At 30.6% G+C, this 16,008-nt stretch overlaps 2 protein-coding genes across 6 annotated transcripts; both read left to right on the top strand.

Annotated features, from left to right (window-relative positions):
• Positions 1 to 789: 789 nt before the first annotated feature.
• Positions 790 to 6,183, top strand: LOC105153447 (modular serine protease-like). Of its 5 annotated transcripts, none has more exons than XM_011068298.2 (10): positions 800 to 1,052; positions 1,216 to 1,381; positions 1,945 to 2,141; positions 2,513 to 2,723; positions 2,792 to 2,911; positions 3,411 to 3,739; positions 3,833 to 4,102; positions 4,608 to 5,039; positions 5,304 to 5,605; positions 5,881 to 6,183. In XM_011068298.2, the coding sequence occupies exons 1-10, from the start codon at positions 1,025 to 1,027 to the stop codon at positions 5,983 to 5,985; spliced, it is 2,160 nt and encodes a 719-aa protein (XP_011066600.2). In that variant the 5' UTR covers positions 800 to 1,024; the 3' UTR covers positions 5,986 to 6,183. The 5 variants fall into 5 exon arrangements, with proteins under 5 accessions (XP_087265994.1, XP_087265995.1, XP_011066600.2 ...); XM_087409866.1 differs by having other exon boundaries at positions 801 to 1,052; positions 3,833 to 4,093; XM_087409868.1 differs by lacking the exon at positions 5,881 to 6,183 and having other exon boundaries at positions 790 to 1,052; positions 5,291 to 5,435.
• Positions 6,184 to 7,509: 1,326 nt separating this feature from the next.
• LOC105153498 (cilia and flagella-associated protein 47-like) lies at positions 7,510 to 12,127 on the top strand. The gene is made up of 6 exons (XM_087409870.1): positions 7,510 to 7,807; positions 7,891 to 8,168; positions 8,466 to 8,603; positions 8,674 to 8,899; positions 9,317 to 9,414; positions 9,524 to 12,127. Exons 1-6 carry the CDS (start codon positions 7,607 to 7,609, stop codon positions 9,735 to 9,737), a joined length of 1,155 nt encoding a protein of 384 aa, XP_087265996.1. The 5' UTR covers positions 7,510 to 7,606; the 3' UTR covers positions 9,738 to 12,127.
• The last annotated feature ends 3,881 nt before the right edge of the window (positions 12,128 to 16,008 follow it).

Genomic DNA, 16,008 nt, shown 5'->3' with positions numbered 1-16,008 from the left:
GTAATTTTATAATAAGTACATAAATGTTAATATGTTATGATATATGTGTATTTAAATATAGAATTGTAACTAAACATAAATAAATTAAATAAATTTTAAATTTGAATTCTTACGTTATATTAATCGGAAATTCGAGAGATAGCTACATAGATGCACATATACGCTATTAAAATGATTGCTCTTATTTCTACGATCCATTTTTAGGACTTAATCATGGTTTACATTTTCGGAAGTTGTCTTTAATGTTTCTTTAATTACATCATGACGAACAATGTTAAGTCGTCAATGATGAGTATATTCCAAGATAAGCAATATATTACTCGTTTATCAGATGATAGCTTTCCACGAAGATATCAGCCAACTGATGACTAAATTTCAATGAATATCAATTCCCTTAAATTTTCAATACAAAAAAGACAAGTATATCTTGTTTTCTTATAGTTTTAGTTGTTCCGAGAAATATAATCTGTAGCCAATAATTGTTAGTAATACAAACGAATTTTTAACAGCCAATAGATATTGTAGAACTTTATTTGATCAATAAATAAAAGATGGTTATCAAAATTTGAGATATCGACAACGATAACAAAATTTTGAAGTTATAGTATCAATTAAATTTCTAAGATGTACTTAGAATATTAAAAGTTACATTTAAAATAAATCCTATAAAGTATAGACTTATTTTATTCTAATTTTGAATCCTTCCAAGATAAAGAAAAAGACTAAAGATAAAGAAAATAACGTAAATATATTTTCACATATTAGAAACGTAAAGTAGTAATGTTTTGCAGCTTGTACTTTTTTGTCTTTGATAATAAACAGCATTCATGAGATATTCCATTGTGTCCAGACGAACAAAATATACAATTTTTCATGCTGCTATAAAAATTATGCACGTACGAGTACCAGAATAATTTGTCAGATAATTACGAGTATATATTGAGCCGAAGGCTATGTATTTTCGCTTAAGTCTGTGTCGAGAAGAGCAATCTTAATTTTTAGAAGTAGTGATTACTCTTTAGGGATGATCGCATTAATTACAACGATCCTCGGTACGTTTGCACATAATAAAGCGCATGCATAATAAAGGACCGTAATGGTCGCATTATTATATTGAAGATATTTAATCTCGCATTAAAGAGTACATTGGTATTATGAACGTACGTGCGTGGTGATGTAATCGTGACGAGGTCATTAATAAACGCGAGTTTGCAGGATTTAGTAGGATACATATTATCGCAGAAGAGAATAGCCAAGTGTATTCATCATTGACATTTATTTGCGTGGACGGCACCGTAATGCCATTAACGAACGTTTGCGATGGTATCCCTCATTGTCCGGACTCGTCAGACGAAGTCGGAACACTTTGCCGTCATGTTGTGTAAGAAGATATTTTCCGTTAACTTCCGCCATTAGTCACTAAACCAGGAGTATCGCAAAAAAAACCGGATATTTTTCCAACCAAAGATAAAACAGTTAAAGTACTGATAAGACTATTTTTTTTTTACTTTACTGTACCTTCTCTATCATATATTCGAGAAAAGTCTTAAGCACATTTTACGTATTCGAATTTTTGTTACAACGTTGTGACATTTTGCTAAAATACTTTTAATATCTCAAAAAATGCATTTGTGATATGGATTTACATGTGCATATCCGCTTTCACATACGCGTGCATGAATCACGATTGTTCATGTTATCAGCTTCATGTTCTATTAATTATATCGAAAAAAATCTCAGATAACACATGCACGTTGCAGACGTGCACGTTTAGATATCTTTTTAGACATAAGACATCTAAAAAATGTCCTTCAGACGCATAAATGTTATTTGGAAATATAATTAACAGAATAAATTGTAATAATTTAAATAATAATATATATATATATACAATAATTTGAACAATCGTTATGAAATATTACATATTATTAAATCTTTTTGCAGGTGTCCCACTTATATGTACAAATGCAATTACGGTGCCTGCGTGAGTCGTATTGCACGATGCAATGGTCTGGTAGATTGTATAGACGCTAGTGATGAAATCGCTTGTGACCGAAGCGTCGATGATATTTGTTCCGACAGAGATTTCCAATGTTCTACTGTTTATCAAGAGTGCATACCTTTCGCCGAGGTGTGCAATGGTCTGTAATTATTAGATTAATTTTATTAAGTTGCTCTGATATAAATGACTCACAGCGTATTACACAGGAAGAAGAACTTTTTTGTTAAGGAATTGTAAGAATATTGTAAGATTATGTACGAATTTTTAATTTAGAACGATATTTATATTATTGTAAGATTGCATTGAAAATTACTCAATTGGAGTTGAAACGTTTGTTTTATTTTATTGTATTTTAATTGTTTTGTATTAGGTTTGCTTATCTAAATTATAATTCTTTTATACGTTATTGGCTCTTTGCCCTTCTTTTATACTACCTTTTAATATAATATGATATTCTATTTTTTTACACTTAAAAAATTTTATCCTATATTCTTTCCGCTTTTTATCAAGGCTACAAAGATTGTTCAGATGGGAGCGATGAGAATGAGACATTCTGTCGCGAATATGCATGTCCTGAGCATACGTTCCGTTGTTCGTATGGAGGTTGCGTTCATCAGGAAGTGGTTTGCGACGGCGTGAAGGATTGCGTCGATGGCACCGACGAAGACTCGAGCATGTGCACGGCTGTCAATTGTGAAGATCACGAATGTTCGCAATGCCGGTTAATTGACTTATTTCTTGTTGATTAAAAAATTAAAATTCGAATAGTTTATTTTTCTATTTTTGTAGAGATCAAGAATTTACATGCGAGAATAGACGGCAGTGTCTACCGATGACTAAAGTGTGCGATGGTACTCGACACTGCGCAGATGCGTCTGATGAAAGTGCAAAACTGTGCGAAGCACGTGAGTACGTACACTAAAAATAACTCGCGACTTAGATTGAGTAATTTCTCTGTAATTTAATTTCATGATTAAAAGGTTTTATATTAATTCTAAGAGATTAATTATTTTACTAAAAATTGATTTTTTTCAGTCAATGTTCGTTATTTTATTGAAATTACGAGAATTCTTTGCAAAATATCCATTTCCAATATTTCCAGAATATGAAAACTATTTTTCGTGACTACATAATTAATAGAGATCATTAATAATCAGAAAGGTCCCGTCATGTCAAGTAAAAATGTATGTCAAGTAACTCTAACCAGAGTAGATTTTCAGTCACAAAAAAACAATAATCGTTGATTTTTCATCTTAAAATTCAAAACACAACTTTAAAACTTATTGTAATAAAGCATAGACTTATGGAATTGTTTTTTACGATTGAAAATACTATAAGAAATACTTAATCTAAGTCACTTGACACAAGTTTTGTATGCTCTTTAGTAGTCGTTATTTTTTATCTACAGATGTCCTGAAAATTGGTTTCGTTGCGCTTACGGCGGATGCATTCGGTCGGAGTTGAAGTGTAATTCTCAACTTAATTGTCACGACTGGAGCGACGAGGATGAGTCGTTATGCGGGATAACGTTGCCCGAAGGTGCCTGTCGATTGCCCGCCGCAAAAGCGGGGACCTATTACAATGTAAGCGGATGCTCTAGATGTCGACCGGGAGAAGTCGTTCCCGAGCTCACTCGCCTTGACTATGTCTGCGACGTCGAAGGCTCCTTGCAAGGTGCCAGTGAAATTTACTGTCAAAATAACCGATGGTTTCCCAATGTTCCGAGTTGTACCTTCAGTAAGTAACGTTCGATCGGAATGCGAGATTTGTCTTTTTATCTATCAAATAAATTATTTTTTTACGATCGATCGCGCATATAACATATTCCAGAAAATGAGACGGAAGGAATAACGTGTCCAGCGCCGTTTGGGGCGCATCATGCGATTAGACAATGTGAGGCGATGTGGGGTCCTCACAAAGGGTGGTTGTCTTGTGACCAGGCCCTCCCAGTCGGCACGAGAGTTTTTCTTGATTGTCCAGCATTTTATGAGCGTCACAAAGGATCTTCCAGTGTCATGTGCCTTCACGATGGCACGTGGAGCCAATCACTTTTGAGTTGTACTCCTGTCTGTGGGATGAGAGACTCCACAGGTTCGACAGGTTGCTTACTTTCAATGAATTAAAATTAACACTAATTAAATATGTGTTGTCATTCATAAATATCTTTTTTATAGCAAGTGTTATATTTTTAGAAAAAACTAATAAACCATGATTGTTCAACATTTTCGTTAAAATTGTTGTATTTAAAGCAAATGCATAAGTATTTTTAGAAGCAGTCTACAATAAAGTGAGCCGTAAGAGCTGTAAAAAATTGATCAATCATAGTCGATTATTCTTTCAACGTTCGACTATGACTGGTTAGTTTCTTACGAATTCTTATGAATTACTATTTTTATTATAGTTAGCCCTTTTGGAATTCTTAATACGATGTCCTTTGTTTTTAATCATTGTAATGAATAATTTTCTTATTAAAAAAATATAATGTAAAATAATATAAATATAATATAATATAATATAAATATAATATAATATTACATACATATATAAAATAATCGCGTGGTAATCTAAACTTTTAAATTTATATAAGAAATGTTAATATTCTTAGCGGCAGCACTAATTGTAAAGGGTTGGAGCGTTGAAAAGGAAGAGACACTACCGTGGCAAGCCACTCTTTTCTCGCACGAGGATGGTCAGTGGAGTTTCTTTTGCGGCGGCACGTTGATAGCAGAACGCGTTGTGTTAACTGCAGGTCATTGCGTTTGGAAGACTGCTGCAGATACGATACGTGTCGCTTTCGGGATTCTCTCGAGTGACTTAAATCAAATAGGGGAAAACGCGCAAGTGATCGACGTGGAAAGCATCGAGTTGCAGAACGCGTATCAAGATCACGAAAGTAACTATGGCTCGGATATCGCGTTGCTGATTTTGAAAAAAGCTGTGATTATTAATACGGTTGTTGGACCAGTTTGCATTCCTCGGAATTCCGATGCGATATTACTAGAATATCAACGAAACAGTGGGTTTGGATTAGTTGCCGGTAAATCTAAATTTTACATTAAAAATCTGATATAATTAGAGAATAAAAAAACACACATAATTTTTTATTTAATATGTTTAATAAATTCTTTATGTACAAATTCTTTATTCACGTAACGTAAAAACGCTTTAAAAGAAAAGTAATTAATTTTAGTTTAAAGCTCGCTAATTAAAGATAAAAAGATCTATGTTGCTAACTGTGATTGGCAACAATTAATAAATGGATCTTTTTAACAGTTCCTGGAACTTGAGACCTATTTTTCAGGCATGGGGTTAACGGAGAACGACACATTTAGTTCAGTCTTGAGGGTAACTACAGTAAAAATCATTTCCGACGATGAGTGTCGTAAAAACCAAAATAGAGATTTCCGAAAATATTTGACTTACACTTCCTTTTGCGCCGGATGGGCGAATGGTACTGGAGTATGCAATGGAGATAGCGGTGGAGGTTTGGTGCTTCAGCGACCGAATTCCAGTGTCTGGGAAATTCACGGAGTCGTTTCTGTGAGCCCACGAAAACTGGGTACCAATGTATGTGATCCGAATTTCTATGCTGTTTTCACAAAGGTATAATAATATAAATATCCTTATAAAATGCTGAATATGTTAAGTTTACATCTACAATATATAATTTTGTCATCCGTAAGTTATCCTAAAGTAAAATCTGTAGTGTATTTTATTATATTTTTTATTATATTTTGTCACGCACAATAATTACATTAATTTTTATAATCATTTATTAAATTAATAAATTATGTTATATATAATATTAATAATTTACATAACTTATAATGTTATTAGATTATATATTATTTTGTTTCATGTTTATTATGATTATATAGGTTTCTATGTACGTCAATTGGATTCATAAAATTATTGAGAGCATACCTATAATCGGCTTACCTGATTTTGATCAACATCCAAATAGAGATAACATCGTAGTTTAAGCGATCATAAACTAAATTGATTCCAATTATTAATACATATTTAAATAAAATTAAGCTATAAATGTTTGTTATACATAATATATAACATTTTAAAGTACATATACTATAAGTATATGTATGCGTAGGCGTTAATTTAAAAAATTAAGTTACTTATATATCTAAATCATCGAGTACCAATATATCGTTTATTCATTAAATTACTACATCGAAAAATTAAATGCCGTTTTTATTAATATTATTCCTGGTGTAAAGAATTCAGAGGTATGCTAATGTTTAAATGTTTAAAATTCAAAATTAAATTTTCTCGATTTATTTATTTAAAATAACGTAATATTATTTCTTTGGAAATGCAAAAGTTTGGCACAAAGTAATGATAAAATAATTTAAATTAATAATTTAAATAATTTAAATTAAATTTGACTAAATAAAACAATAATCTTTATGTTAGATTTAATATCCTATGATGCACACACACACACACACACACACACACACACACACACACACACACACACACACACATACACACACACACACACAAAATTATTTTTTGAATTTAAAAAGTAAAATGTTCGGGTAAATTATTATTAATTTATATTATAAAGAATTAAATATTTCATTTAGAATATAATCTTGCTGCGTATTTGTGGCTATGTACAACGCACTTTTGTTTACGTAAAATCGCCGACCTGCGCCGCGACGATGAGATTACTGTATGTGCATCATTCACACTATGCTCGAGCAAGAAGGTAGTATCTATATCGTTTCGGGTTTTTATCTCTCAAAATACGATTGCTAATAATTCAGCAGTTCGCATGTGTAATTAATTTTTGAGATTAATGTAAACGTATCGTGGCGACAATTATGACATAGTGAAGCAAACATCCGTATTACTTATTTATTTGAAATGGAATGCGTACTCAATAGAATGTAAAAATTACGAATCACTGTTTTATTACTATCATTTTTTTAATTTGATGCTTAGAATTTAACAAATCTCATATTACATTGTGAATTTGAATATAATTTATTTACTACTTTTTCCGGATTAAAAATTTTCCAGAAGTTCCAGAACCGTATACAAAATTCATCTTGAAAACGAGCATACCTGACTTCCTTCCACCATATATCTCTTTTTATTTCTTTTCCTCGGAAACAAAAGAATATTTTCTCTCGAACAGCAGAAATGAATAGCATGCCTATTGACAACATGTCAAATATAAAATAATATAAGATTTATAATTTTGCAAATATTAATTAAAGACGTGCATGTTTAAATGATTGATTCTAATCGGTGAATCAATTTTTTATAAGTATTACAATTCCGCGTTTTAAGTCAATATCATGAATCTTTCAACAACAACTGTAAGTATAATAAAATTAAAACGAACAACATGTTTTAAGCTAGATACACTAAAACATATAAAATAGAAAAATGCGGATATTTATAAACAAGATCAATTTTAATAAATTAGTTTTTTTAAGAAAAATAAAATATTTTTTAAAAATTGATAAACTGTAATGTATTCATACAATATTTCTACCTAATGCCATTTTCTGAAGATATTATTATGTTTTAATTTATATATTAATATTACATCACAAAAAGTCGATCATTTCGATGCAAAAGAGACAGAAAACACTGATAGCACCCGCTATAGATGAGTCAGCAACAGGTATAAGGTATGATGATGTATACATCTCACCGAGTCATATAAAATTCAACGAAGCCTTCGAAGGAGTTGCGTATCGACAGCGTATTATTATCAAGAATGTCGGGTATAAACCAGCGCTTATCAGAATCTGCCCGCTAAATTCTATAGTAAATATGTCTAATCTGTGTAAGTCATAATTAAACATTTTAAGAAGTAAGAGAAATTCTCAATGATTATCATTTTTCGAAAGGTTTTTCAAGTAAAAACTCTGAAAGGTGGAATACGAGTGAGTCCTGGATTAAGTATAACAACATATGTGACTTACGAATTCAAAAGACCGTCTATATTGCGTGCAATAATTCCGATTGAGATCAATGGAAAGATTTTCAATTATCACGTAATATCTACCTTAGCCACCGAATATATCAACATCGAACCGAAATCAATTGACTTTGGCACTGTCGATATTGGCCATTCATCCCATTTAAAAATAATAACAATCTGTAACGAAGGAAACAAAAGTACCAGGTATTTGTGGTATTTATAGAAATTTTTTGGACATTAGAAATAAAATTGCATTAAAAAAGGTAATACATTTTTTATTTTTATTAGAAAAATATTTTCATGTTTTTTTCGGTTTTTAATTAATTCTTTATCGTATAAAAGACAATAATTTTAGATTATAAAAATAATTTTTGTATTGTCTACATGAAATATGGATTAACTCTAATCAGATTTTTCGTATAATTTATATTTTAAATGAGAAATAAGTTTAAATATAAAATAAAGTTTGAGATAAATTGGTAAAAATTTAAAATTTTCCAGATTTTCGATCGATCTCGGACAAAATGATTTAGGCTTAATGATAAAACCTCTTCGTGGAAGAATCAAACCACAAAAAGAAATAATACTTCAAATTAAATTAACGGGCATAAACGAAGGCATCTTTTATAGCGAATTTTGGTAAAATATCTTTGCTGTTTGTCATCGTAATTTTTATCATTGTAAGAAAAATTCGTATAAATTTTCTTAGGATTAAGTCTACTCCAAATATACGCGTTCCCATCAAAGTGCATGTAATTGTGCCAAAATTAGTAATTTATCATTCGAATACGACTGGAGATTTTACCCTCATCGATTTTCCACCTACGGTAGAAAATACCTGTAGGTACGATACTTTTGTCCTGCGTAATCTTTCGTCTCGAGCATCCAATTATGTTGTCCTTGGTGAAATTGATAACGAAGTAAAATGCATTCCAGTACGAAACGATTGTTACAAAAATTTAGAAATTTTAGCCAGTAGCGGATTATCAAAAGCAATGTTTAGAAGCTTAAAATGTAAAATAATATTGGCACTTTACTTAAAATATTTATGTCTAAAATTTATAGAAGATTATTTAAGTAGAAATGATAATAAATTTAATTAATTTGAGCAATTATAATTATTTATTTAAATGTCATAAAAGTTCCTATTTAGAATGATTAAACATTTTGTTACAATATTAAATAAAAGAAAAATTGAACGCAGGTAATTAAGGCTAGCGTAATTAAATTGGAATCTTTGAAATATACGTAAATCTTATGTGATTAATGAATTTATACTCCGCCACTGACTTTGCTCTTAATCAATCTGACTCGGAAATAATGAGTAAGTTTTACTAAAATTATTTTTATAGGATATCGATCGCAAGCAACATCCGACTTATAGTCTCTTTGAAATTCATCCGTTTGAAGGGAGAATAGATCCATTTCAAGGTGTTATCTTTGAAGTAAAGTAAGTCTAATTATTCATTGTTGTATATTGTATAAAGCTATAAAAGGAATAAATATTTCACACACACACACATACGTTAAAAATAATATCTATTAATATATAATTCTAGATTTTCACCAATAAATATATTATCGCAACAAAGAAAAGAGCAAGAGCAAAAGCAATGGAGAATATGTAAAAATAAATATTCAAATCAGGAGAATATAGATTTCATGCAATTTATTCGAATAGTCAGGGTACATTGTATCGAATCGGAAAATATCATCAGTGTGTCTCTTTTAGTTTATTTTGCATCGAAGTCAACTGAACAAATCTTTATTTAAATAATGTTTCTACAGGCATTGATCCTATAAAAGATATTTCAAAGGATAATCCATCATCACAAAAAATTTACATACGTGAGTAATTTTTTTTAAACAATTTAACATCTTATAAAGTTTATTAACATAGCTTCATGCTTATTTTATACATATAAATAACATCTTTAGATCATTTTTTTTGAATTTTTTGGATAATTTCTTGAATAATTATAATAGTAATAAAAATAGTAATTAATTATTTTGTTATACATTTTAACAGAAGAATCAATGACGGAAATTTCAATGTTGCCTTACTCATTAAGAACTGATGAAGGAATCTATGACGTAGTAAAGCTTTGTTTTTATGGTGAAATGGAAGCGATACAAGTACATTTCGAACCTGATACTCTTTATTTTGGAGACCTAATTGTCGGCCAGATATCGCAGCGTGTGCTTCGTCTGACAAATCTTTCTGCCATTGCACCGATATATCTAGAATGTGCGCCAAATGCAGCTGTACACTGCTATCCGAAGTGGATGAAACTCATGCCTAAAACGTCGATCGAAGTTCTTGTTAAAATTTGCGGCAAAGAAAGCAGTAATTATTACTGCTCTTCTATTTTGCTAACATGTTGACTCATTTGAATGCTCACTCCTCGAATTTTGCATCTCGATAAGTTGATTGAGCAAGGCTCTATCTTATGAATTTATTTTTACAGTTGAATCTTCCTTCAAATTGTTCTTTAATGTCGCAGCAGATTCTTATGATTCGACTGTATTAAGACGATGTTTCGATAGAATAAAAGTTGGAAGTTACTGTATCGTATGCACGGTGAATATTATTTTCAAGTCCAAAAAGGGACTTTTAAGTAAGCCTATGTTAAGTAGTTCAATAAATTAAAATTTGAATTCTTCAATATTTTAAAAATTGAATCGCTTTTTTAATAAAGGTAGAAAAAGTTTGCCAATAAAAAAAATTGACGAGGACGAGGAAATTATGAAACGCCTTTTAAGTTTACCCAAATGGAAGCTATTATATAAAGATTATTCGCAAATGTGTAAATTTACAGAAAACATAAAATCTTCGTTCAAGAAATCGATTTTCGCAACCAAGGCAGCTATACTGATACCTTTATCGCCTTTACAAATATATAAAATCCACATTTATCCAACCACTATAGTCTTTGGACTGGTAAGTAATCCAAAATATAATACAGAGACTCATAAAATTGATTAGATGTTTTAAAAATCATTAAAAAATTGCTTGTAAACTTATTATTTTAGAAAGAGGTTTTATTTTTTTACCAGAAATAATGTATAAGTTATAAACACTTATTTTTAATGTCTGCTTTTTTTTTCATTTCTCTCTTTTTCTCTTTTTCATTTGTTTCTTTTTATTATATCAAAAATTTTCGTAGACTTGCATATAAAATTTTAAAAAATGTAATCGATTTCGTGAATTATGAACGAATAAGAGCAATGATTCTGATAGAAGCTCGTTAAATTATTTTAATCATGGACATTGAGTGATTGGGATAGGTAGCATCGAATAGTTTCAACTATCATCGTTTGGTTGTAACGAATACGAACGACATTCCAGTGATGATACAATTAATAGCTACGTCAATCAAGGGCATCTCCTTTCCGGAAGGTGATTTAATGATCTTACAACCAGGCTCGACGGTGACCAAATTAATCGAGTATTTTGCGGACGAAGTTTACGGCAAGTTTAATGGATATATCAATTATATAATTAATCATAATCACTCTTTCGAGCTCAATATTACTGCTTGCATTGTTCGCAAACAATTGTATATCGATGAAAGAGAGATTAAACTTGAGAAAGAATGGTCGAGAGAAGAACTTTATCAACCAATAGCTTCTATTATTCGAATTACAAATAAATTGAACGCGGAAATACGCTTCAGGTAAAATGTATTTCTTTCTGCGTGTAAATAATTTAAACAATGTTTAACAAAAGGATTGTTTCAAAATAATTAAAAGAATTATTACATAAAAAGTTATTGACAAGAGCACACATTTGAAAAAGTAAAATAGCAGTTTATTAAAATGTAGTAAATAAATGGCTATTGATTTCTTAGATAGATTGTTGGTTTAATATTAATGTATGAGTTCATATGATATTTCTCTGAATCAATGTCTCAATAATAACGAGAGATTTTTAAGGTGTTTAACTCTAAAGAATAATTGAATCGTTTTCAAGCGCTTGTAATCTTGATAATAAATCTTGTAGAATATTTCGAATAGTTTATGCACTGCAAAATGATAAATTGTCACAGGTGGGAAATATCAGCGATGTCTGGATTCTATATAGAACCGAAATCGGGTTCCGTGCGGGATAACGCTACTTCACTCGCTTACGTGCACTACGAATTCAATAACATGAAGGATAATTATTACACTCAAGCGATAATGATATGCGAGAGCGGAATTCGCGTGTCTCTGCGGCTTAGCGCACCGCGATTTGTGCCGAAAGTTCAATTCGTGAATGACAATGCGAATCTCGGGGAAATACCCCTCCATTTGCCAACGAAGGTGATCGCCGTTCTCCAAAACTTTGAATTTAACGAGGTGACGTATGAAGTGGATAGCGGTTCATTGATACACGGTTGCAACGTTAATCCACTGCGAGGGAAAATATCTCCGCGCGGTATTGCAATTCTTGAGGTAAGTTCTCCGTCAATCGTAATAATATTTCGTAATACGCAAACAATATTCATTACCGCTTGTTAGGTATACCTTACGTTCAACGTTTGCTGTCACTTTACTATCGAAATTGCCATTACGATTCAAGGGTGCCTACAGTTACTGTATAGAATAAATGGCAATGTATCATTTCCGCGATTGAGGCTCGTGCCGCAACGAATAGACATAAAACGCCTTAGAATCGGTGCCATTCAAACTCATCAGATAACAGCCACGAACGTTGGGACAACGTTATTGAAACTCCAGGTTTTGTTGGAAGAGTATCCCGAGTTTCACGTTTCTCTGTCGGCAAATGACGAGAGTTCGACAATAGGTAATGGCAATATAAAAATAATGAAATAAAAAAGTATCTCCTATAAATGATTAGAAAGAATGAGAGATGGTAAAAAATAGGAAATAGTTAAGCGGATTCGAAGTATCCTAAAATGAAGCAAAAAAATATTTTCAATGAAGGAATAGCAATTACATCCAATTAAAATTTTTTTATAATTAGCTCCAATCTATTTTACAATAGGTATAATAAGATTTTAAGCTTTTTGCTCAAAACTCTGAGCTGTGACGTTAATTGGCTTTATCTTTTAAATTTTACAATTAAAATCTGGTCAGCCTGTTTAAAGCTTAAGGATTACGGTAACATCAGAAACTTTTTACTGAAAACGTCACAATTTAAAAGTTTAAAGCAAAAAGCTGAAGAATTCCTTAGACTGTAATTATCGATCGCAGCTTAAGAAACACAGATTTATAACTTTAATAACTAATAACTTGAATAACTCGAAAATTTATGAATTTTATTTAATAAATCGGGTAATTTAACTTCGATTTATATATTTAATAAACAAAAAGGTACGGAAGGGATAACCATCGCCCCAGGTATAAGTCAAAACCTCTATTTGCACTTTCAACCAATCGATTTAGCCAGTTGCGCTTTCTATTTGCCGATTGTGATAAATGAGCTGCTTGGTCCAGTATCGATGTTGAATCCCAAGAGCATTCGACCAGCAGAAATTTTGAAATGGCATGAAGCTCATTACATGTATTTATCAGGTTTTTCCATGACGACATTACCTGATAAACTACCAACTGTATCTATCGATTATACCGTGGCTGGCCGCATTATTTTCTTCAGCAAACTTTTGTTTCGATTCAACGCTTTGACTAACAAAGTAAGATTTTACATCGATGAAATAAAAAAGAATACAAAAAAATAGAAACACAAATAGTTGTAAAAAGATTCATGCAGAAATGTACTAAAAAGTGTAGAAAAAATTTCTATACAATGAGTTAAAATATTTTTATCTTTATACATAGATAGTAGAAATTTTATATTAAGCTATTTTATGTTATAGGATCAAAAATTTTTACATCTAATTAAAGCATTTTAAATTGATATTTTTACTCTTTAGCTATCTGAAGAGTTGTTTATAGAGAATCGAGTAACGGTGAAGGAAATATTAATGTCAATAAATATCGAGGAGTTTAACAAAGTTGATTGCCCGTTCACCATAAAATGGTCTCGCGGTGCGGAGATCAGAAGAACAACAGATGCGATCGAGTGCACTTTACATCCTGGCGATAACGTCTCTTTCATTCTCGAGTTCAAGCCGAGAAAACGTGGCAATTTTAGTGCAGAGGCACCGATATACATTCGCGGTGAGCTCGACGACGGCGTCTTCAATAAATTACGTCTCGACGGCGAGTTTCCCGCCAGTTCGATCGACGTTGAGCCAACGGAGATATATTTTACGCCTGTTTCTCTCGGCACGGCGGTAGAGAAAAAGTTTACAATCCGAGCAAAGCACTTTGATAACACGGCGTTTATACGGCCGAACTTTTTAACGCCGCGATGCAGCGGCGATTACAAAAATGAATTGTTGCGCGTTGACTTTCCAAACGGTAATGTCATCTCTCCTGAATCGTGAGTTGAAATATTTTCTGTTATTTATCATTAAAAATATTAATAAATAATTATAATTTAATAATATTTAGAAAATATTAGCATAGAATTACTTTTTTCACAAAAAGCAATATTCTATATGTAAGAATATTTAAAATGTTGTTTTGTTTTTTGTTGCAAGATACGTAGAACTGGAAGCAAAAGTAACGTTTAAGAGTAATCAACCAGTATCGTTTTGCTTAATTATTGAATTTTCGGACGATAATCAACTTGCTGTGTGTTTTTTAACGATATATGCAACAGCGGATAATAATTTGTTAACGACATACATGTATCCTATAAGCCCTAAGTCCAACTTTGATAAGACATATACCAGATATTTAAAACCTGTTTCATATCCATCAATAACATCAGATAGCCCAATAGATGATGACGATTGTGACGTTGAAGAAATTTTTAATATTCACAGCGTATGTTTTTATTTTTTCACTTTTCAATTTGCCATATAAAATATTTCAGAAGAGGAAATAATTATCGATATAATTTCACTAAATTCAGATTTTAATATGAATGAATAAAATTTAATTATGAATTCTGTTATAAATTAATAAAAATAAGTAAAACCTATTTTGCGTGGTATTGGAAATTTAATTTATCAGAATGATATATCAGTCTTATTCTAATTTTTATTTTTTAGAATTGAGGAATATTATAATTTTATAATTTATATTTTTAGCCTTTTTTTATAATATTTATTTAGAAAAAAACTTAAATATACACTGACATATATATTTAGATGCATATTTTATTGTACTTGCCACAAGTTTTGAGAGCAGTTTTGACATTTTGATGTAAATCAAAACTGTTTAATGATTAAAAATAATGCGATTTCTATAGATTTATTCATTCTAAATTGTTTATGCGTACACTAAAGGTCATCTGATAGAGATCGAAACGTTGCATTATGTTTGTTTTATTTTATAATGATTATGTATCTTATTTTATAACGATTATAATTACAAAGCATCAGGCTGTTTATAGTTATTACTTTGTTTTAATTATTTGAGCTTTCTGTCTCTGTCTCTCTCTCTCTCTCTCTCTCTCTGCTGTATTTTTGTTTAAAATCAATTACCGTATATTCCATTTATGTACATTTAATATATAGTTTAAATTTATTTAAATCTAGAACGAAATATTTGAATCGAAACTCGGTATTATGCATTTTGATAATCAAAGTAGAAGTATTATTGGTAAAAGAAGAGATTCGAAATTATATTGGGACAAACAAATAAATGATAGTGAAATAGACATATATAACAAGAATATGCATAGAAAACAAATGCTAAATGATAAACGAATACTGATTCACAAAAAATCTTCTGAGCTTCCTTTTCTTGCTTTCGAAGCGAGAAATCACAGATATTTCGAAAGATTGTCTTCTAGTTCCTCCAACGATCGAAATAAGTAAGTTTGAAAAAATAAGAAATCACCGTAATTAAAGAACTTAAAATAAATTGAATTGAAGTCAGAATTGAAAATAAATTTATATATAAGAATAATAGAGTTTAAAATAATTTTGAATTGTTCTTTTTTAAATTTAAACTTAACATAAAACAGATTTTTTTATTTTAAAATTAATTATTATTTACTTGAAAATTAATTATTTGATAGTTA

Source organism: Acromyrmex echinatior, chromosome 9, assembly GCF_024713525.1.
Source record: "Acromyrmex echinatior isolate Ae372 chromosome 9, ASM2471352v2, whole genome shotgun sequence".
Lineage (NCBI taxonomy): Eukaryota > Metazoa > Arthropoda > Insecta > Hymenoptera > Formicidae > Acromyrmex > Acromyrmex echinatior.
The sequence above is the reverse complement of the archived record's forward strand: the minus strand, read 5'-3'. Positions and strand labels throughout refer to the sequence as shown.

Bases quoted from the DNA above. Each gene is read 5' to 3' on its own strand.
- LOC105153447 (XM_011068298.2), top strand. From the start codon at position 1,025: ATGATCGCATTAATTACAACGATCCTCG. The intron at 2,912-3,410 runs GTACGTACACTA...TTTTATCTACAG, and splicing joins AAACTGTGCGAAGCACGTGA to ATGTCCTGAAAATTGGTTTC. The intron at 5,606-5,880 runs GTATAATAATAT...ATGATTATATAG, and splicing joins TCTATGCTGTTTTCACAAAG to GTTTCTATGTACGTCAATTG.
- LOC105153498 (XM_087409870.1), top strand. From the start codon at position 7,607: ATGCAAAAGAGACAGAAAACACTGATAGCACCCGCTATAGATGAGTCA. The intron at 8,604-8,673 runs GTAAAATATCTT...AAATTTTCTTAG, and splicing joins ATCTTTTATAGCGAATTTTG to GATTAAGTCTACTCCAAATA. The intron at 8,900-9,316 runs GTACGAAACGAT...TTATTTTTATAG, and splicing joins ACGAAGTAAAATGCATTCCA to GATATCGATCGCAAGCAACA.